Source organism: Salvelinus fontinalis, chromosome 14 (assembly GCF_029448725.1).
Source record: "Salvelinus fontinalis isolate EN_2023a chromosome 14, ASM2944872v1, whole genome shotgun sequence".
In the NCBI taxonomy this organism is placed as follows: Eukaryota; Metazoa; Chordata; class Actinopteri; order Salmoniformes; family Salmonidae; genus Salvelinus; species Salvelinus fontinalis.
The window spans coordinates 41093576-41117147 of record NC_074678.1 but is presented as its reverse complement, the minus strand read 5'-3'; the positions used below and the strand labels follow the sequence as shown (position 1 = coordinate 41117147).

At 42.7% G+C, this 23572-nt stretch overlaps 1 protein-coding gene across 1 annotated transcript in view; it reads left to right on the top strand.

Moving 5' to 3' along the window:
• LOC129810859 (neurocan core protein-like) overlaps positions 1-23572 on the top strand; it is a 198816-nt gene that overhangs the window by 103947 nt on the left and 71297 nt on the right. Inside the window, exon 10 of the mRNA XM_055861816.1 lies at positions 21629-21745. Coding sequence (XP_055717791.1) covers positions 21629-21745 — 117 coding nt within the window. The remainder of the gene's footprint in view (positions 1-21628; positions 21746-23572) is intronic.

Below are 23572 nucleotides of genomic sequence, written 5' to 3'. Positions count from 1 at the left end.
CCATATACTACCCACCACTGCGACCTGTATGCTCTCGTTGGCTGGTCCTCGCTACATATTCATCGCCAAACTCACTGGCTCCAGGTCATCTTTAAGTCTTTGCTAGGTAAAGCTCCGCCTTATCTCAGCTCACTGGTCACCATAGCAACACCCACCCATAGCATTCGCTCCAGCAGGTATATTTCACTGGTCATCCCCAAAGCCAACACCTACTTTGGCCCGCCTTTCCTTCCAGTTCTCTGCTGCCAATGACTGGAACGAATTGCAAAAATCACTGAAGTTGGAGACTTATATCTCATTCACTTTTATCAGCTGTCAGAGCATCTTACCGATCGCGGAAGCTGTACACAGCCCATCTGTAAATAGCCCATCCAACTACCTTCCTCATCCCCATATTTGTTTTTGTTTTTCTGCTCTTTTGCACACCTGTATTTCTACTTGCACATCCTCATCTGCACATCTATCACTCCAGTGTTAATTGCTAAATTGTAATTACTTCACCACTATGGCCTATTTATTACTTTACCTCCCTAATCTTACTACATTTGCACACACTGTATACAGATTTTTCAATTGTGTTATTGACAAAACGTTTGTTTCTCCCATGTGTAACTCTGGGTTGTTGTTTTTGTCGCACTGCTTTGCTTTATCTTGGCCAGGTCGCAGTTGTAAATGAGAACTTGTTCTCAACTGGCCTACCTGGTTAAATAAAGGTGAGAAGAAAAAAAAACTATGTGTATTGAACACTAATCCCAAAGATAAACAATCCTGCGTGGATGTTTTGGAGTCTGATAACTCTGAGGAGGACGTTGGGAAACAATGTCTTGGGTATTGAGTAGACTGTTACCCCATTTCATTGATCCCCAATCTTTAGGTAAAGCTGTACAGTGCAAAATGAATGTCAATATACACAATACGCTGACTGGGGAGGTGATTTCACACAGTCACAGTCCCACGATAAGAGCTACAACGCTAATAGTTGCGTAAACTCTTCACAGTTGTGTTCTGTGGGTGTCACCGAGTAGACTGATACCCCATTTCATTGCTTCACATTCCAACCTTGTTTAACATTATCTAGTCTAAATATGGCATGATTCCAGCAATTGTAACCTTCTGCATCACTTTCAAAGAGGTACCTTTATTTTGAAGGCAAAGCGCAACTTCCACTATTGTCCCTAATCCTTATTGTGGCTAGCTTCACAACACATAACCCGGTCTGGTCAAGCCTCACTAGCCAGATGATGCTAGCTGGCTGCTTATAACGTTAGCTTTGGGCAACAGGGTTACGTAGCTGGCTAGCTATTTATTTTCATGAACTGAAGTTCAATTTCAATAGGCGAACAACAAGTGGCTACCTAGCTAATACTTACTCACAAGGATTCCTAAATCATTGCTAAGAATAGTGAAAATGACTGCAGTTTCTACTGGTCATTGTTTTTAGGCTGGTTGTATTGGTACCAAGCTAAAGCTAGCTATCACAGAAGTTGCGGTCGAACAGATAATGCTTTATTACCAATGTGGTATTGTAAACACATCGTTCGTGGCCGGTGTTTGCAGACTTTTTTGTACATCTTTGACAGTGCTACTGATAGTAGTGGTGATGCTTGGCTTGCACGTGCAAATTCAGAACACAAAACATTCTATAATAGAGCTGTGTTATTTGACATGTCAAATTAAAAGCTTATTTAACGTGTCAAATACTGTTTTTGTCAAATAGTGTTATTTGACGTGTATCTTTAATGACATGCAAAGACCCAAACTGATAGAAATCTCAAAGTAAAAATTCTACTATGGGGAGAGCACTAATCTTTGCCATATGGACACATTGATACACTATTGGTGGCTAAAGAAATGAGAGCACAGCACTCAGAGATAGCTTATAGACCATTGCAGCAGTAGGCCTATCATCCATCAACTAAATAAAATACATAGGCCTAAAGCCGACAAATAAAAACAGTTGAAAATATCCTGATGAAAATTCTGGTTCTTCAATCACATTCATCTCTCTATTCTGCCTGCCTGTCTGCCTCCCTTTTTATTTGTCTCGACTCGAGCTAGTTCTAGTGAAGTTCAACATTGTATCAAATTATAACAGGTCCGGCCTGAAGCAGTCGCTAACGAACTTGCAACATTGTGTCAACTAGTCTATTCCGGGCCCTCAAATTTTCCTGCGCCCGTTAGCCGGGACAGAAATATGTTTTTTATGATATTTCCACTGGATATATGGGATAATCAGATCATGATATTATTTCTTTCACTCCGAGGCTTGGTGATTATTGAGGCTGGGAGTGTTGGAATGCTTTTTAAAATACTGAGTAACTATCATTTGCAATGAATGTTTACAATATACAGACATTGTTTACTTGTGTGAGACTAAGATAAAAAAAAATAAGTGGTGTACATGGTGCGTTAAGGCAATCAGAAATAAGACATTGCCAAATGGACACTTTCCTGCATATGCATGTGTTCTGGAGACGCACCATATCTTCGCCACATCCCCTCCCCTTCTTCTTAATGCAACATTTTAAATTATACTCAAGACACATTAGCTGTGTTCAAATACTCATACTAAGCATACTATTTGTGACGTAAATTGAGTATGTAGTATGCTTATTGGTCATAGTATGGATACAGTTAGTATGCCAAGTTCCCCGATGTCATACTACATTCGCCAAAATATGAAGAATACAAGCAGTGGACACTATTTCAGTTATTTTAGGGCCCATAATACAATTCTTCCGAAAATGGACGTTGCTTCACAACGTTTTCAGATTTCAAGAAAATGGAAGAAAATATCCGAAAAGAGTGGATACAATTTCATTGCTTTAAATAATTGTGACAAATGTTAAAATGTTGAGCAATGTAATAAAGTAATGATTTTTCAAATAAGTTACACGTTATGTTGGCTGACAATTTGTTAGCTATGCTATCCTTACGAACTGAATAGCATATCATTAGAGCAGTATGTACTGGTATGTTTGCTAGTTACCTAATGTTAGTTGGCTACTAATACATCGAACTTGACAGTATTTCAACTATATGCTATCTAACTACCCAACGTTTATTGACTTGATTATTCAAGTCATTCTTAGCTAAATGGTAAAGTTGTGCGTTCTCAGTGGACATTGTTAATTCGGAGGCCTTCGTAAATTCGCTCTGGCCATCTACTCCGATTTCAGAGCACTATCATCTGAGTGTGTCAGAGCACAGAATAATTGTTGAATTTACGAATGCTCAAAACCCGTTGAATATGGCCTGTGTCAGTAAACGTCGGCAAAAAAAGCATAATTAAATTGTTGCCAGCAGCACAGTTAGTCACCAACGCTCTGGCTAACATGAAAACAGCCTAACCAGCTATGTTAGGGTGAGTAAAATGGTCAGAATGAGGTGTTCTCTCATTTGTGTATGGAGATAGCTAGCAAGCTAACCAACTCTAGTCAGTTAGCGTGTGTGCTTGACTGCCGTTGTGAGGTCAGGACGCTCGGGTCAACCCTACTCCTCGACCAGAGCGTCCAGTGTACGCTCTGAATTTACGAACACCCAGGGCACACTGAGTGGTCTCTGGCACTCCAGATTGAATTTACAAACGTACCAGAAGTCGTAAAATGTTTAGATAGTAAAATGTTATGCTAACAGCTAGCAAGAATTTGCATAGCAACAGCATCAAATTCTGGTAGACATGTGAAGCGCTAGTACGCTCAACTGAAAGAATACCGTTTGTTTACAGTATTCTAAAATTAACTAATAGTATAGTATGTAGTATTGTACATATACTCATTAAGTAACATTAAGAAACATAACTAAGTTTCACACTTTGTTACATTTAATTATATTTCTGGGTGATTTAAATATTAACTGGCTTTCATCAAGCTGTCCACTCAAGAAAAAACTTCAAACTGTAAACAGTGCCTGCAACATTGTTCAGGTTATCAGTCAACCTACCAGGGTAGTTACAAACAGCACAGGAATGAAATCATCAACATGTATTGATCACATCTTTACTAATGCTGCAGAAATGTGTTTGAGAGCAGTATCCAAATACATAGGATGTAGTGATCACAATATAGTAGCCATATCTAGGAAAACCAAAGTTCCAAAGGCTGGGCCTAATGTAGTGTATAAGAGGTCATACACAAATTGTTGTAGTGATTCTTATGTTGACGATATAAAGAATAATTGCTGGTCAGTGGTGTGTAATGAGGAGCAACCAGACGCTGCACTTTACACATAAATTGCTTTTGTTGCTAATAAACATGCACCCATTAGGAAAATTACAGTAAAAACGGTTAAATGGCTTTGGATTGATGAGGAATTTAAAAATTGTATGGTTGAGAAGGATGATGTAAATGGTATGGCAATAAGTCTGGCAGTGTCACGATCGTCAAAGGGAGAGAGAGAGGACCAAGGCGCAGCGCGTGAAAAATACATCTTCTCTTTATTATAAGAAGGAAAACGAAACAACAAACGTGAAGCTAAGCAAGAACTAAGTGCACACATGCAACATAGAACATCGACATAGACAATTCCCCACAAAACAGCTAAAGCCTATGGTTGCCTTAAATATGGCTCCCAATCAGAGACAACAATAACCAGCTGTCTCTAATTGAGACCCAATACAGGCAACCATAGACTTTCCTAGATACCTACACTGAACACTAAACCATCTACTCTACTAAACCCCCTAAAACATACAACACCCTAGACAATACAAAAACACACAAACTTCCCCATGTCACACCCTGACCTAACTAAAATAATAATGAAAACAAAGATAACTAAGGCCAGGGTGTGACAGTCAGCACAACCGACTGGCAAACGTACCACAAATTGAGAAATCATGTGACTAAACAGAATAAAAATAAACTATAGAATAAAACCTAAATAAATTATATAAAGAATGATAGTGGAGCACCTTAAATGACATTTTGGGCTCATTCATTACAAAACCCACTGATATTGCCAACCACTTTAATGATTTTTTCATTGGCAAGATTAACAAGTGCAGCAACAAATGCTGACACTACATATCCAAGTATATCTGACCAAATTATGAAAGACAAGCATTGTATTTTTGAATTCTGTAAAGTGTGTGTGGAAGGGTTGAAAACAGTATTGTTGTCTATCAACAATGACAAGCCACCGGGGTCTTGCAACCTGGATGGAACATTACTGTAATAGCAGATGATATTTCCGCTCCTATTTGCCATATCTTCAATTTAAGCCTAGTAGAAAGTGTGTGCCCTCAGACCTGGAGGGAAGCAAAAGTCATTCCGCTACCGAAGAATACTAAAGCCCCTTTTAATGGCTCAAATTGACAACAAAGTTTCAGCATGCTTATAGAAAAGGACATTCAACAAGTACTTACACAAATTACTGATCATTGGCTGAGAGAAATTTATAAAAAAGATTGTGGGTGCTCTTTTGTTAGACTTTGGTGTGGCTGTTGACATTATCGATCATAGTCTTCTGTTGGAAAAACCTTTGTGTTATGGCTTTACACCCCCTGTTATATTATGGATAAAGAGTTACCTGTCTAACAGAATACAGAGGGTGTTCTTTAATAAAAGCCTCTCCAACATAATCCAGGTAGGATCAAGATTTTTCAATCTTTACTAACGACATCCACTGGCTCTGAGTAAAGCCAGTGTGTCTATAACCCAGCCAGGAGCTGCCCAATGACGCAAGCCTACCAGACGAGCTAAATTCCTTTTATGCTCGCTTCCTGGCAAGCAACGCTGAAGCATGCATGAGAGCACCAGCTGTTCTGGATGACTGTGTGATTATGCTCTCGGTAGCCGATGTGAGCAAGACCTTTAAACAGGTCAACATTCACAATGCCGCGGGGCCAGATGGATTATCAGGACGTGTACTCAAAGCATGCGCGGACCAACTGGCAAGTGTCTTCACTGACATTTTCAACTCAACCTCTCCCTGACTGAGTCTGTAATACCTACGTGTTTCAAGCAGACCACCATAGTCCCTGTGCCCAAGGAAGAGAAGGTAACCTACCACTCATGTCGGTAGCCATGAAGTGGTTTGAAAGGCTGGTCATGGCTCACATCAACAGAATCCTCCAGGATACCCTAGACACACTCCAATTCGCATACTGCCCCAACAGATCCACAGATGAAGCAATCTCAATCGCACTCCACACTGCCCTTTCCCACCTGGACAAAAGGAACAGCTATGTGAATGCTGTTCATTGACTGTAGCTCAGCGTTCATCACCATAGTGCCAACGAAGCTCATCACTAAGCTAAGGACCCTGGGACTAAACATCTCCCTCTGCAACTGGATCCTGGACTTCCTGACGGGCCGCCCCTAGGTGGTAAGGGTAGGCAACAACACGTCTGCCACGCTGATCCTCAACACTGGGGCCACTCAGGGGTGTGTACTTAGTCTCCTCCTGCACTCCCTGTTCACCCACGACTGCATGGCCAAACACGACTTCAACACCATTATTACGTTTGCGGACGACACAACAGTGGTAGGCCTGATCACCGACAATGATGAGACAGCCTGTAGGGAGGAGGTCAGAGAACTGGCAGTGTGGTGCCAGGACAACAACCTCTCCCTCAACGTGAGCAAGACAAAGGAGCTGATCGTGGACTACGGGAAAAGGCGGGCCCAACAGGCCCCCAGGGCTAAACTTCCGGTGAAATTGGAAATGTGGATATTAAACATAACAAGTGTCTTATATTGGTTAAAAGCTTAAATTCTTGTTAATCTAACTGCATTATCTGATTTACAATAGGCCTTACAGCGAAAGCATGCCATGCGATTGTTTGAGGACGGCGCCCCACATCAAAATATTTTTCAACCAGCACAGGCTTCGTAAAATCACAAATAGCGATTAAATATTCACTTCACTTTGAAAATCTTCCTCTGTTTTGCAATCCCAAGGGTCCCAGCTACAACATGCATGGACGTTTTGTTAGATAAAATTCTTCTTTATATCACAAAAAGTCAGTTTATTTGGTGCCACAGATTTGAGTAATCCACTCTTTCAACATGCAGAGAAAGGAATCCAAAAAGCTACCGCTAAACTTTGTTAAAACAAGTCAAAATACGTTTCTATATAATCCTCAGGTACCCTAAAATGTAATTAAACTATAATATTTCATACTGAAAGAAGTATGTTCAATCGAAAAGCAAAATTCGTAGCGCTCGCACAGAATGATTTCCAACTCTGACTCCCAGTACGAAAACTCAAAATTCTTCCTCATTTGGGAAGAAACAAGTCTGAAACCTTGAACAAAGACTAATGACATCTAGTGGAAGCCATATGAATTGCATCTGGGAGCTGGAATTGCATATGACCCATAGCTTTCCATTGAAAGAGCATAGGCTCTCCAAAAGATATTTCCGGCTGGTTTTTCTTTGGATTTTCTCCTACCATATCAATTGTGTTATAGTCTCATACATTATTTTAACATTTCTACAAACTTCAAAGTGTTTTCTATCCAATGGTACCAATTATATCCTGGCTTCTGGGCCTGAGTAACAGGCAGACAGGAAGTGGAGAAAATAGACCCTAGCCTGAAGAGGTTTTAACATCAATGGCGCTGTAGTAGAGCGGGTCGAGAGTCACCTCAACTAACCTGTACCCCCGCACACTGACTCGGTACCGGTACCCCCTGTATATAGCCTCATTATTGTTATGTTCTTTTTTACTTTAGTTTATTTGGTAAATATTTTCCTAACTCTTCTTGAACTGCACTGTTTGTTAATGGCTTGTAAGTAATCATTTCACGGTAAGGTCTACACTTGTTGTATTCGGCGCATGTGACAAATAGAGTTTGATTTCATTTGATTTAAGATGGGGAGAAGTCTGTCCATAAAGCACTGCTCTGCCTTAACAACCCTATCAGCAAGGCAGGTCCTACAGGCCCTAGTTTTGTCGCACATGGACTACTGTTCCGTAGTTTGGTCAGGTGCCACAAAGAGGGACTTGGGAAAATTACAACTGGATCAGAACAGGGCAGCACGGCTGGCCCTTAAATGTACACGTAGATCTAACATTAATAATATGCATGTCAATCTCTCATGGCTGGAAGTAGAGGAGATATTAACTTCATCACTACTTGTTTTTGTAAGAAGTGTTGAGAAGCTGAATGTACTGAGCTGTGTGTTTAAACTACTAGCACACAGCTCTGACACCCATGCATACCCCACAAGACATGCCACCAGAGGTCTCTTCACAATCCCCAAGTCCAGAAAAGACTATGGGAGGCACACAGTACTACATACAGTAGAGCCATGATTACATGAAACTCTATTCCACATCAGGTAACTGATGCAAGCAGTAGAATCAGATACAAAAAAACTGGTAAAAGTACAACTTATGGAACAGCAGGGACTGTGAAGAAACCCACACAAAGGTGCACAAGCGCAAGCACACGCACTCTACACACACGTACATTGTAATATTGTTGTATGGTGGTATTATACATTTGTAGATTATGTAGTGGTGTAAAAATGTTATATGATGTACTGTTTAAACGTTTCTTTTTGTCACGTTCCTGACCTGTTTTCCTTGTTTTTGTATGTGTTTAGTTGGTCAGGGCGTGAGTTGGGGTGGGCATTCTATGTTATGTGTTTCTATGTTGGGTTAAATGTGTTGCCTGATATGGTTCTCAATTAGAGGCCCGTGTTTGACGTTTCCTCTGATTGAGAACCATATTAAGGTAGGCTGTTCTCACTGTTTGTTTGTGGGTGATTGTTCCTGTGTCTGTTGCCCCACACGGGACTGTTTCGTTTGTTCGTTCGTTTGGCTAGTCTTTCCTGTTCGTGCGTTCTACGTGTCTATATGTAAGTTCTCAAGTTCAGGTCTGTCTACGTCGTTTGTTGTTTTGTAGTTTGTGTAAGAGTTTTCATGTTTTGTCTTTCTTTAATAAATATCCTTTATGTCTGCATACAACGCTGCGTTTTGGTCCGACCCTTACTCCTTAGACAGCATTAGACAGCCGTTACACTTTTATATGCAATGAAAGCGCCTTAATGTGTTTGGACACCAGGAAGAGTAGCTGCTGCCTGGGAAGGAACTAATGGGGATCCCTAATAAGGCCATATGCATATGCGCACACACTCAGCTGTGGTCGTTACGAGACCCGAATTTCATCTAATTTTCAAGACATCAATGTAGCAGTAGAACCAATATCACAATACCGGAGAGTATAAGTTCAAATAACATAAATCAATGTGGGCTACAGCAGAACACACATATGAGAATCTATAGGCCTCCTGACTATGTGATATGATGCACATATTCAGATTCATTTCACAGTACAGAAAAAGTTTATAACTCCTGACAGTCAACTTCTTGCTCAAAGCCATAAGAGGGCCTGGGATGTTCAGCCTCCTTCAAAGCCTGTTCTGAAGATTCTGACTGTAGAGTATTTTTTTCATTTTGAGTGTTAACTATAACCTGGGTGTCCTCTTTAGCCTTGTCTGCAAGGCTTGCTGCCACCAAATGTGACTTGGTTCGGGCATGTTCAAAAACCTTTTTTTCCTGAGGGCTCTTTGTTTGTTTTGTTTTTAAGTCTAAGCCAAAGGATGATACTGTACATTCTACCCCTTCTTTTGCTAGTTTAATCCCTCCAGTCATTTCTAGACACAAGCTCCCTATCCTTTTGCATGTTGTACAGCCAAGCTTTGAATTCTGCATGACAAGCCAGAGGTTATACGTTTGCTTGTTCTTGAACTGCAAATTGCACCGCTCCGAGAACTTTGTAGGTGGATGATGTATTGTCCCCCCCAGCTCCCTGTCTCCCTCTCTTGCTGAGTCTGACTCGCTAGCAGGCCTACCAGCTAGTGGTGGTGCCGGTGGTAATGCTGAACTGGCGGGATTAGCAGCTCTGCAAGATAAGGCATCGCCATCAGGAACAGTTTTCCCCTCACTCCTCTACTCCGCGACTGACAGTTCTCTGGCTTAAGATCAGATACTTACCCCAATCTCCCTCTGCATAACCTCTATGTTCAAATAAGCGAGCAGGTCTGGAATGAGTGTGGCAGGATATGATGATTACACAGAAGGATCACCGTACTTTTACATTATTGTCTTTGGGGGGTTGGAGTAATAACGAGGAGGCAACTTAATTTAAAGCTGATCGCTTTTATTAGAATGTTTACAGTGTGAACAGTGAAACAATTAATAAATCATGCTGTGAAAGGTACCGGGCAAATAGGTGCCGGAATGAGCAAAGTCAATCTGAGAGGTTCCAGGATCCGGCTCAAATTAAGCACTGCCTCGGTGCCGAAGTCATGCTGCCTGGTGAAGTATTTTGAATGATTTTATTTAGACAGGAGTAATTATATAATTTGGGCAAAACATACATTTACTTTAGGGCAATCCAGCATCCTAACAGTGCACTGTGCACACGCCAACTTTCCTTTCCAATTCACAAGAAGCTGAAACCAGAGATCTGTAATGACGAGATGTCTATGCACTAACAATGTGAGTCTTTGCTCCAAAGGCGGGAAAGCAGGCGACAAGCTTAGGTCTGCATATTATTCTCATAGAAACACATATGGTTTATAATGGACTGATTTTGGTGAGAGTGAGCCCTCTCACTTAGCCTCTTCCTCTCTGCTGAAACTATAGCATGGCGCGAGATAGCTGCCAAAAAGGTTGAACATACATATCGTTAGGATCGTAAGAATATCCATACATAAGTTGTTAGGATCATAAGAAAAGCCATGCATCAAACATGAAACGAAAACGTTAAATTAGACGTACAAAACTTAAACGTACAAAACCCTATGTTATGATTATGAATGAACATATACACGTTCAATTCTTACTTTACGTTAACCTTTACTCGATTACAGTTTTAAAACACAAATTGAGTTCTGAAATTATTCCTACACGTTGAAGGCCTATTTTTTATTTGAATAGACTTAAATTAAACATTTAATTATTAAAGTGATAGGCGAAAGAACTTAGGAAAATGTTGATAATTTTGAATACACATGGAATTCAGTTCTATTCTCTTTGATTTAGTTCCTATTGCATCTCAGACAAATGACTGAATGGATGACATACTGAATGAATGAAGGATGAATTAAATGTTCAAATATGTTGGAATGACGAGTTGCACACATGATGCATGCTCTTCACTTTATTTGGCTAGTAGGCAAATAAACCTACATTAAGGTATCATGGCTCTATATGGCTGCATGCCTCCAGAAGGGCCTCTGAGGCTGAGGGGTGTTTTCCGAAGGCGCATGGTGCTGTGGTGCTGCATGGAGATCACAAGCTCTTCAACTGGGCAGCAGTGTTGCGATGGAGGGAATCGCCTGTACGGAGACTACCTAAGACCATTGCTTGTTCAAAGTCCATATGTTCATGAAACGATTCATATAAATCATGTCAAATGGTTTTAAATTCATATTAACCCCTCTTACAGAATAAGCTTTGGCAAGATTTTGAGTGCTGAAATAAATATCAAAATATTCTCCCCCAAAAATATTTTGAGTGGCAAAGACTCCAGTGGTCATACATAATTCATAGATTTACCAAACATCTAGTATTATTCTATGTTTCTGGTAGATACTACTGGTTATGATTCATTATTCCCGGTAGATACTACCGGTTATGATTCGTTATTCCCGGTAGATACTACTGGTTATGATTCGTTATTCCCGGTAGATACTACTGGTTATGATTCATTATTCCTGGTAGATACTACTAGTTATGATTCATTATTCCTGGTAGATACTACTGGTAATGATTCATTATTCCTGGTATATACTACTGGTTATGATTCATTATTCCTGGTATATACTACTGGTTATGATTCATTATTCCTGGTATATACTACTGGTTATGATTCATTATTCCTGGTATATACTACTGGTTATGATTCATTATTCCTGGCATATACTACTGGTTATGATTCATTATTCCTGGTATATACTACTGGTTATGATTCATTATTCCTGGTAGATACTACTGGTTATGATTCATTATTCCTGGTAGATACTACCGGTAATGATTCATTATTCCTGGTAGATACTACTGGTAATGATTCATTATTCCTGGTAGATACTACTGGTTATGATTCATTATTCCAGGTATATACTACTGGTAATGATTCATTATTTATTGTAGATACTACTGGTTATGATTGTCGGCAGAGCCCAGAGAATGGGATGGTGCAATACTGAATGAGTCAAATTTTGATTCGGTGCATGCATGGAGATGTCCACATCACCCAGAGACATGCCCATCTTGTAGAGATACACCTAGTGGACTGAAACTTCACTGTTGTAGGCATAATACAGCTAGTGGTATCTAGACTTGGGCTGGCAAACAAATCCAAGACATTAGCTACCTAAATGTGAAGTTAACTCAATTGAGGAGTAATAAAGAATTGAAGACTTTTAACTTGAAAACGTGCAGAATACTTCTTTCCAGATTCCTTGACTTATGTTCTTCTGTGTTATAATTATTTGCGTAGTTCTCCTCACAGGCCGTTTGGTGTGCGTTTATTTTTGGGGGTGAGACGAAACTGCCAAAACTCTGAAAGGTATTATTGTACTTCAGAATTGCAACACAACATTTGTTCAAGCCTAAAAGCTTAGTCCGTAATCATAACATGGTGTTTGCATGTTCCCAGATTAAATTTCACGGCATATTTCACGTATGGATTTTCTTGCGATCCTAACAATTTACGTATGGATTTTCTTACGATTCTAACGATACATATATTCAACCTTTTGGAAAGTATCTCGCTCCATACTATATTACAGGAGAAAGCATCCGAACAAGCGAAACAGCGCCTTTCTATATGTAGTCCATGTATCTGATGCTGTCTGTGTTATGCTGATGAAGGAGGACCCAAAAGCGACGTAATAGAAACAGAGTCTTTATTCCAGTCTTAAACAAACAATGATGTTCCTGGATATAATCCAAAGGTAATCCAAAACAGGAAACTGAAAACCTCTTGTCAGTAGAGAGGAACGACTGGAGACGCGACCACCGACTGCAGGTCGCTTCAGGAAGGCACAGACCGTAGCTGACATAGACACCTGCTCACACGCAACATCTGACAAATGCAAAAACAACAACAGGGCGGAACAAGGACACAGAGCAGCTAACCTCAAACAAGAATCCGACAAAGACAGAAGCGGAAAACAGAGGGAGAAATAGGGACTCTAATCAGAGGGCAAAATAGGAGACAGGTGTGAAAGAGTAAATGAGGTCGTTAGGAGAAAGAGAAACAGCTGGAAGCAGGAACGGAACGATAGAGAGAGAGAGCGGGGGAGGGAGAGAGGAAGGAGGAGAGAGGAATAGAAAGAGGGAAAGAACCTAATAAGACCAGCAGAGGGAAGCACAGGGACAAGACATGATGATCAAAGCCAAAACATGACAGTACCCCCCCACTCACCAAGCGCCTCCAGGCGCACTCGAGGAGGAACCCTGGCGGCGACGAAGGAAATCATCAATCAACGAACGGTCCAGCACGTCCCGAGAAGGAACCCAACTCCTCTCCTCAGGACCGTAACCCTCCCAATCCACTAAGTACTGGTGACCACGTCCCTGAGAACGCATGTCCATGATCCTCCGTTCCTTGTAAATAGGAGCGCCCTCGACAAGGACGGGAGGGGGGGAGGGAAGACGAACGGGGGCGCGAAGAAAAGGCTTGACACAAGAGACATGGAAGACAGGGTGGACGCGACGAAGATGTCGCGGAAGAAGCAGTCGCACAGCGACAGGATTAACGACCTGAGAGACACGGAACGGACCAATGAACCGCGGAGTCAACTTGCGAGAAGCTGTCGTAAGGGAAAGGTTACGAGTGGAAAGCCACACTCTCTGACCGCGACAATACCTAGGACTCTTAATCCTACGTTTATTGGCGGCTCTCACAGTCCTCCCCGCAGACGAAGACAGACCGGTCATAAAGTCTAAGGCGATCTGAGACCATGGTCGAGAAGGAATGGGAAGCGGTCTAAGACGACCGGCAGGAGAAGAGTTACCTGACTTAGTCTGCGCGCAGTCCGAACAAGCAGCCACGAAACGGCGCGTGTCCCGCTCCTGAGTAGGCCACCAAAACCGCTGGCGAATAGAAGCAAGCGTACCCCGAACGCCGGGGTGACCAGCTAACTTGGCAGAATGAGCCCACTGAAGAACCGCCAGACGAATAGAGACAGGAACGAACAGAAGGTTACTAGGACAAGCGCGCGGCGACGCAGTGTGAGTGAGTGCTTGCTTTACCTGTCTCTCAATTCCCCAGACAGTCAACCCGACAACACGCCCTTCAGGGAGAATCCCCTCGGGTTCCAATGGCGACAATCGATGAGAAAAGTAAGCGCAAGGATGGACCTTATCGTCAGACTGGAAGCGCTGGGACAGAATGGCTCCCACGCCCACCTCTGAAGCGTCAACCTCGACAATGAATTGTTTAGTGACGTCAGGAGTAACAAGGATAGGGGCGGATGTAAAACGCTTCTTGAGGAGATCAAAAGCTCCCTGGGCGGAACCAGACCACTTAAAGCAAGACTTGACAGAAGTCAGAGCTGTGAGAGGGGCAGCCACTTGACCGAAATTACGAATGAAACGCCGATAGAAATTAGCGAAACCGAGAAAGCGCTGTAACTCGACACGTGACTTAGGAACAGGCCAATCGCTGACATCCTGGACCTTAGCGGGATCCATCTGAATGCCTTCAGCAGACAGATAATCATCGAGAGCCTTACGTTCTGGAGCCGACAGAGAGAACAATCTACCCCGAGGAGAAGTGGTCCCCGGATGGAGATCAATACAACAATCATACGACCGGTGAGGAGGAAGAGAGTTGGCTCTGGACCGACTGAAGACCGTGCGTAGATCATGATATTCCTCCGGCACTCCTGTCACATCACCAGGCTCCTCCTGAGTAGAGGGGACAGAAGAAACAGGAGGGATAGCAGACATTAAACACTTCACATGACAAGAAACGTTCCAGGAAAGGATAGAATTACTAGACCAATTAATAGAAGGATTATGACATACTAGCCAGGGATGACCCAAAACAACAGGTGTAACAGGTGAACAAAAAATCAAAAAAGAAATGGTCTCACTGTGGTTACCAGATACTGTGAGGGTTAAAGGTAATGTCTCATATCTGATACTGGGGAGAGGACTACCATCTAAGGCGAACATGGGTGTGATCCTCCCTAACTCTCTGAGAGGAATGTCATGTTTCCGAGCCCATGCTTCGTCCATAAAACAACCCTCAGCCCCAGAGTCTATCAAGGCACTGCAGGAAGCAGCCGACCCGGTCCAGCGTAGATGGACCGACAAGGTAGTACAGGATCTTGATGGAGAGACCAGAGTAGTAGCGCTCACCCGTAGCCCTCCGCTTACTAATGAACTCTGGCCTTTAACTGGACATGACATGACAAAATGTCCAGCAGAACCGCAATAGAAGCAAAGGCGGTTGGTGATTCTCCGTTCCCTCTCCTTAGTCGAGATGTGAACACCTCCCAGCTGCATGGGCTCAGTCTCTGAGCCGATGGAAGGAGATGGTCGAGATGCGGAGAAGGGTAACCCCGTTAACGCGAGCTCTCTTCCACGAGCTCGGTGACGAAGATCTACCCGTCGTTCTATGCGGATGGCGAGTGCAATCAAAGAGTCCACGCTGGAAGGAACCTCCCGGGAGAGAATCTCATCCTTAACCTCAGCGTGGAGTCCCTCCAGAAAACGAGCGAGCAACGCCGGCTCGTTCCAGTCACTGGATGCAGCAAGAGTACGAAACTCTATAGAGTAATCCGTTATAGATCGATCACCTTGACATAGGGAAGCCAGACCCCTGGAAGCCTCCTTCCCAAAAACAGAACGATCAAAGACCCGTATCATCTCCTCCTTAAAGTTCTGATAAACGTCAGAACACTCAGCCCTTGCCTCCCAGATAGCTGTGCCCCACTCCCGAGCCCGCCCAGTAAGGAGTGATATGACGTAAGCGATCCGAGCTCTCTCTCCAGAGTATGTGTTGGGCTGGAGAGAGAACACAATATCACACTGGGTGAGAAAGGAGCGACACTCAGTGGGCTGTCCAGAGTAACATGGTGGATTATTAACCCTGGGTTCCGGAGACTCGGAAGACCAGGAAGTAGCTTGTGGTACGAGACGAAGACTCTGAAACTGTCCTGAGAGATCGGAGACCTGAGCGGCCAGGGTCTCAACGGCATGACGAGCAGCAGACAATTCCTGCTCGTGTCTGCCGAGCATTGCTCCCTGGAACTTGACGGTAGTGTTGAGAGAATCCATAGTCGCTGGGTCCATTCTTGGTCGGATTCTTCTGTTATGCTGATGAAGGAGGACCCAAAAGCGACGTAATAGAAACAGAGTCTTTATTCCAGTCTTAAACAAACAATGATGTTCCTGGATATAATCCAAAGGTAATCCAAAACAGGAAACTGAAAACCTCTTGTCAGTAGAGAGGAACGACTGGAGACGCGACCACCGACTGCAGGTCGCTTCAGGAAGGCACAGACCGTAGCTGACATAGACACCTGCTCACACGCAACATCTGACAAATGCAAAAACAACAACAGGGCGGAACAAGGACACAGAGCAGCTAACCTCAAACAAGAATCCGACAAAGACAGAAGCGGAAAACAGAGGGAGAAATAGGGACTCTAATCAGAGGGCAAAATAGGAGACAGGTGTGAAAGAGTAAATGAGGTCGTTAGGAGAAAGAGAAACAGCTGGAAGCAGGAACGGAACGATAGAGAGAGAGAGCGGGGGAGGGAGAGAGGAAGGAGGAGAGAGGAATAGAAAGAGGGAAAGAACCTAATAAGACCAGCAGAGGGAAGCACAGGGACAAGACATGATGATCAAAGCCAAAACATGACAGTCTGGCCAGAAATATTATGACTTGCCACACTATCACTTCGCTGCTTTAACTGTGACACATGCTGACTAGACTGGGCACGCGCATATTGATTTTGTCCATCCACACCAGATGTGATCAGGGCACGCAGGTTGAAATATCAAAACGAACTCTGAACCAACTATTTTTGGGAACAGGTCGAAACACATGGAACATTCATGACAATTTAGATAGCTTGCGGTTGCTAGCAAATTTGTCCTGGGATATAAAAATTGGGTTGTTATTTTACTTGAAATGCACAAGTTCCTTTTTTTTCGGGATCTTTAGAGAATTTTTGGCCATTTTGAGTCACACAAAATTGTGTGTTTCTATACTCTGACAATTAAGCCACAGATAAAAGGGGACACCTAGTTATTTTCTAGTAATCTCTAATCCTTAAGTCATCCTCTTCTTCTTCTTCTTCTGTGGACTTTATATAGCGGTTGGCAATCAACTTTAAGGTGCATTACCACCACCAACTGGACTGGAGTGTGGACCTCAGTTCATCTTTCAATCACATGACAGCCCCCTTGGAGTTTGCCAAAAGGCACCTAAAGGACTCAGACCATGAGAAACAACAGTCTCTAGTCTGATGAAACCAAGATTAAATTCTTTGGCCTGAATTCCAAGTGTCACGGCTGGAGGAAACCTGGCACCATCCCTACGGTGAAGCACGGTGGTGGCAGCATCATGCTGTGGGGATGTTTTTCAGTGACTGAGAGACTAGTCAAGATTGAGGGAAAGATGAACGGAGCAAAGTACAGTTAGATCCTTGACGAAAACCTGCTCCAGAGTGCTCAGGACCTCAGACTGGAGCGAAAAAGTCAAGGGGTCTGAATACTTTCCGAATGCACTGTATGTGTAAATTTATTTCGCAACGCTCGCACACATAACGCCAGCGGTGTGGTCAGCTGCGTCGTTCTGTCGGCACACATCTCGGGCAAATAAATAATCAATATTTCAAATTTTTATTTGGACGGGCAAGGAGGTATGGTAGGGCGTACCAGGCCCCCTAAGGCGCGCCCATAACACCAGCCCTGAAATCAAGCTTGTGACTCTACAAAATTGTTATTTTGTTTTGTGTTTTTTTGTGCCCAAAAGCAATGAATGGTCAGTAATGCATTGTGTCATTTTGGAGTCCCTTTCATTGTAAATAAGAATAAAATATTTTTCTGAAAAATTCTACATTTGTGTGGATGCTTCCATGATTTCAGATAATCATGAAGGAATTATTGACATGCTAAGCTCTCACCATTAGCAATAACAGAGAGGTAGAGCATTTTTGGGGTTTGTGATATTTATCAGAGCAAACAGTTCCATCTGCTGTGGACCCTGCTGACTAGAGCTGTGTAGTCAGACCCACACAGCCATGTTAACCATCACATAAAAAAATGGAGCAGGTGTGGATTCTTTCCCAACACACTGTCACGCAGGGCTAAACAGGCCACTGTCAGATATGTGATGCTAATGAATATATTAGTGATGGATGAGCTACCACAGACAACCAACTAACAGAGAACCATGACGTGCCAGTGACTCTCAGATAGAGCCCCAGTCTTCACATTGAAGAGCTTTAGATTGAGAAATAATACAGCAGATAGACAATCTGACAGGTCCTTCATACTGCACTTCACCCTCTCAGCGACACACTCTGTTTGAGAGCGTGAGAGAGAGAGACCAAAGGCAGAGGGGGGGGGGGGGGGGGGGGGGGGGGGGGCCTGGCCGTGTGACTGTGACTTTCCTTTCCACAAGGTGACAGATTGTCTGCTCTGTCTGTCCCCCCCCCCCCCCCCCCCCCCCCCTTTTATCAGGACGGATGCTCGGTGGGGGGGAGTACAATGTGTGCCACCCACCCGCGTCACTCTGATGAGCTGGGTACTCATAAATTACCTGATCATCGCCCAGTCAGGTACCCTCGGAGCCACCTCTTTTAATGCCATATGACCACATTGTTGCGAGGTAATTAACACGTTTTATTTTGCCAGGCTATAACTCCAAGCGCCGCTCTTCAAGGGAAACATTTTGGGATAAATGGTGAGATACAGTAGATTAAGTCGTAATTATAGGCTCTACTTTTAGGACGGTGCTGGTGTTTGACAAGGAAAGTTGCACAGCACCAGGTTTTTAGGCTTGTTTCGTGGCTGTGGGGAGAGATAGCTACATTAAGTATGGTTTTATTAGCCAATCCAGATAAGTTTCCAGACACAATCTGATGTGCTACATCTCTTTTCCAGCATGTATAATACCCAGGCTTACTTAATGATGTATGAGGGGAAAGATACCAGCTCACCCGACCCGCAGAGAGAGAATTCTAGTATGTGTAAATCTATCTGTGTGTGTGCTTGAGAGAGATCTGCAGTGTGTGTGTGAGTGTGTGTGGTGTGTGTGTGTGTGTGCTTGCGCGCGCACACTCGTTTTTGTGTTGCGCATTCACTTGTGCATGTCAAATACAATTTTATTTGTCACATGGTGTAAACCAACAGTGTAATGCTTACTTATGGGCCCTTCCCAACAATGCAGAGAGAAATAAATTAAACATTGAATTATGAAAGTATTAGGCTAAAGAACTTTGGCAAATGTAGATCATTTTGAATACACACGGATTTCAATCAAAATGATTATAAGACTGTTCTATTCTCTTTCAGTCATTTGTCTGAGTTGATTTTGTTTGATTTAGTTCCTTTTGCAACTCAGACAAATGACTGAATGGATGACATACTGAATGAATGAAGGATGAATTAAATGTTCAAATATGTTGGAATGACGAGTTGCACACATCATGCATGCTCTTCACTTTATTTGGCTAGTAGGCAAATAAACCTACATTAAGGTATCATGGCTCTATATGGCTGCATGCCTCCAGAAGGGCCTCTGAGGCTGAGGGGTGTTTTCCGAAGGCGCATGGTGCTGTGGTGCTGCATGGAGATCACAAGCTCTTCAACTGGGCAGCAGTGTTGCGATGGAGGGAATCGCCTGTACGGAGACTACCTAAGACCATTGCAACAGAGTTATTGTAAAGTGTGGGAATAAGCTTATGCCAGACTTAGCCTACGTTTGTTCATTTCAAAGTCCATATGTAAATAAATATATATCATGTCAAATGGTTTAAAATTCATATTAACCCCTCTTACAGAATAAGCTTTGGCAAGATTTTGAGTGCTGAAATAAATATCAAAATATTCTCCCCAAAAAATATTTTGAGTGGCAAAGACTCCAGTGGTCATACATAATTCATAGATTCACCAAACATCTAGTATTATTCTATGTTTCTGGTAGATACTACTGGTTATGATTCATTATTCCCGGTAGATACTACTGGTTATGATTCATTATTCCTGGCATATACTACTGGTTATGATTCATTATTCCCGGTAGATACTACCGGTTATGATTCATTATTCCTGGTATATACTACTGGTTATGATTCATTATTCCTGGTATATACTACTGGTTATGATTCATTATTCCTGGTAGATACTACCGGTTATGATTCATTATTCCTGGTATATACTACTGGTTATGATTCATTATTCCCGGTAGATACTACTGGTTATGATTCATTATTCCTGGTAGATACTACTGGTTATGATTCATTATTCCTGGTAGATACTACTGGTTATGATTCATTATTCCTGGTATATACTACTGGTTATGATTCATTATTCTTGGTAGATACTACAGGTTATGATTCATTATTCCTGTAGATACTACTGGTAATGATTCATTATTCCTGGCATATACTACTGGTTATGATTCATTATTCCTGGTAGATACTACTAGTTATGATTCATTATTCCTGGTAGATACTACTAGTTATGATTCATTATTCCTGGTATATACTACCGGTTATGATTCATTATTCCTGGTAGATACTACTGGTTATGATTCATTATTCCTGGTAGATACTTCCGGTAATGATTCATTATTCCTGGTAGATACTACTGGTTATGATTCATTATTCCTGGTTTATACTACTGGTTATGATTCATTATTCCTGGTATATACTACTGGTAATGATTCATTATTTATTGTAGATACTACTGGTTAAGATTGCAGAAAGAGCCCAGAGAATGGGATGGTGCAATATTGAATGAGTTATATGTTGATAAGGTGCATGCATGGAGATGTCCACGTGACCCAGAGACATGTCCATGTTGTAGAGATACACCTTGCGGACTGGAACTTACGGGCCCTTCCCAACAAAGCAGAGAGAAAGAAAATTGAGAAATAATAGAAAAGTAATAAAAGCAGTAATAAATACACAATGAGTAATGATAAATTGGCTATACAGTGCCTTTGGAAAGCTTCAACAAAGTACTGAGCAAAGGGCCTGAGTACTTATGAAAATGTGATATTTCCGTTTATTAAAGTTTTTTAAATTCGTACAAATGTCTAAAAACCTGTTTTTGCTTTGTCCTTATGGGATATTGTGTGTAGATTGATTAGGGGGGGAAATGAGGGGACATTTCTTTTTAAATAAGGCTGTAACGTAACAAAATTTGGAAAAAGTTAAGGGGTATATACGGCCATGGGTTACAAGTACCGAGACGATGTGTACGAGGTAATTGAGGTACACATGTACATAAACTAGAACTAAAGTAACAGATAATTAACAGTAGCAGCAGGGTTTGTAATGAGTCAAAAAGGTTAGTGCAAAAAAGGGTAATTCAAATAGTCCAGGTAGCTGTTTGGCATGTGTGTGTTAATGTATTGCATCTCTGTGTACACATCGCCCTCGGTTAACCCCCCTGCTCTATCTCCATTCTGCAGCTGAGGACAACCCGTGCCAGACCAACCCCTGTCTGCATGGAGGCAGCTGCCTGCCGGAGGGCGACGGCTACAGCTGCTACTGCCCCCAGGGCTACTCTGGAGAGAGCTGTGAGATCGGTGAGTGGGGTCAGGGGTTAAAGGTCACTGTGGAGAGGGGGAAAGGTTAAGAGCTGCAGAAGGTCACCGTCTTTCCATCCCTGTGTGTTGTACTCATAGCCAGACTACACTGTGTACAAAGCATTATTGATAATATTGAGCCCCCCCCACCCCCAAAAGAGCCCAATTCGTCGAGGAAAATCCAAAGTGTTCCACATGTATGCCGGCCCATGTTGACTCCCACAGTTGTGTCAATGCTTCCCACAGTTGTGTCAAGTTGGCTAGATGTCCTTTGGGTGGTGGACCATTCTGATACACATGGGAAAGTGTTGAGCTTGAAAAACCCTGCAGCGGTGCAGTTCTTGACACAAACCGGTGGGCCTGGCACCTATTACCATACCCTGTTCAAAGTCACTTAGATATTTTGTCTTGCTCATTCACCCTCTAAGTGGCATACATAAAATCCTTCTTTAACTTGTCTCCTCCCCTTCATCTACACTGATTTGATTTGATTTGATTGAAGTGGATTTAACAAGTGACATCAATAAGTGATCATAGCTTTCACCTGTATTCATCTGTTCAGTCTGTGTCATGGAAAGAGCTGGTGTATGATCTGTATACAGTAAATGTGTAATATTTTGCTCCAATGCCTGCGTTGATGGTATTTGACATTATCACTGGCTCAGTCAGTTTTTGCATGAGGAAGTTTAGCTGCATGATCCTGCTGTGCCCAGTCTGCTGTTCCCTGCCTGCCTGCAGCGGTGAGGTAAGGCTGCGGATCAGCCTGTGACAGAGTGTGTGTGAATGGGGAGGGTGTATGCTGTTTTCAGAGGTGGGTGTGTGAATGCAAAGTGTCTGTTTCCCGTGCACAGAGGTGAGGCTCTAACAGTGAATGTGTTTGAATGAGGAGGGTGTGTCATTTAAGGTGAGGCTGAGTAAGCATGCTGTGACAGGGAGATGCTGAGTGTTTGTGACTCTCACTGGCAGGCAGGCAGCTCATCTCTCCTCTGTGCGGTGTGATGGGAGAATGAGCCAGTCAGAGCTGGGCTGTACTGGAGTGACCTGGTTGGGCTGCACGGTCACAGGTGTGTGTGTGTGTGTGACTGTCAAGGGGACATGGGCTAAGTCAAGCCAGGTCACTCCAGATCCAAGGCGACATTCAACGTTCATCCAGGTCCCCAGGACATCAGGTGATGCCTTCAAAACTGTGCACTAGGGGCAACGGTGAGTGTTATTAACATCAAGTGGGCCTGCGGCTTGCTAGGGCGTTGTGGATGGTCGATGGGCGTAAGCCGCAAGTTCCAGCTCCGAGGGTCCTGTGTTCAAATCCCAGTGCTAGGCACTATTTTATTTTTTACCCTATCCCAAACTTTAACTCTTACCTTAACCATTCAGAATAAATCGCTGAATTTAAACATCAGAATTTGACATTTATATCCCCTCTGGACAAACGTTGAATACTGAAGTCAAACCCTGTGATGTTGACGCTTAGTCAGGGGTGGAGGGGTAATAAGGGTCGGAAACAGTGTGTGTATCCGCGTGTGATTATATTTGGCCCCCCCAAGAATTCTGTGCAGAAATAGTTTGTATACATTTTTATTGTTGGGCATAATTGACTATAAAAACACAAGTAAATCAACTCCAAGTGATTTGTAAATCTGTTCCGAACTATTCCCACTCATAATCGAGAGATATACTGTATGTGATCGTATACAAATGTAAGCAAGGTTTGAAATTATTATGTTTTAGTAAAATATTATATCTGTTTGGGTGTCTTGCAGTCAATTTGCAGTCTACAAATGATTTCTCATTATGTTCTGGCCCCTTACCATCCGCTCCAGAAAAAAA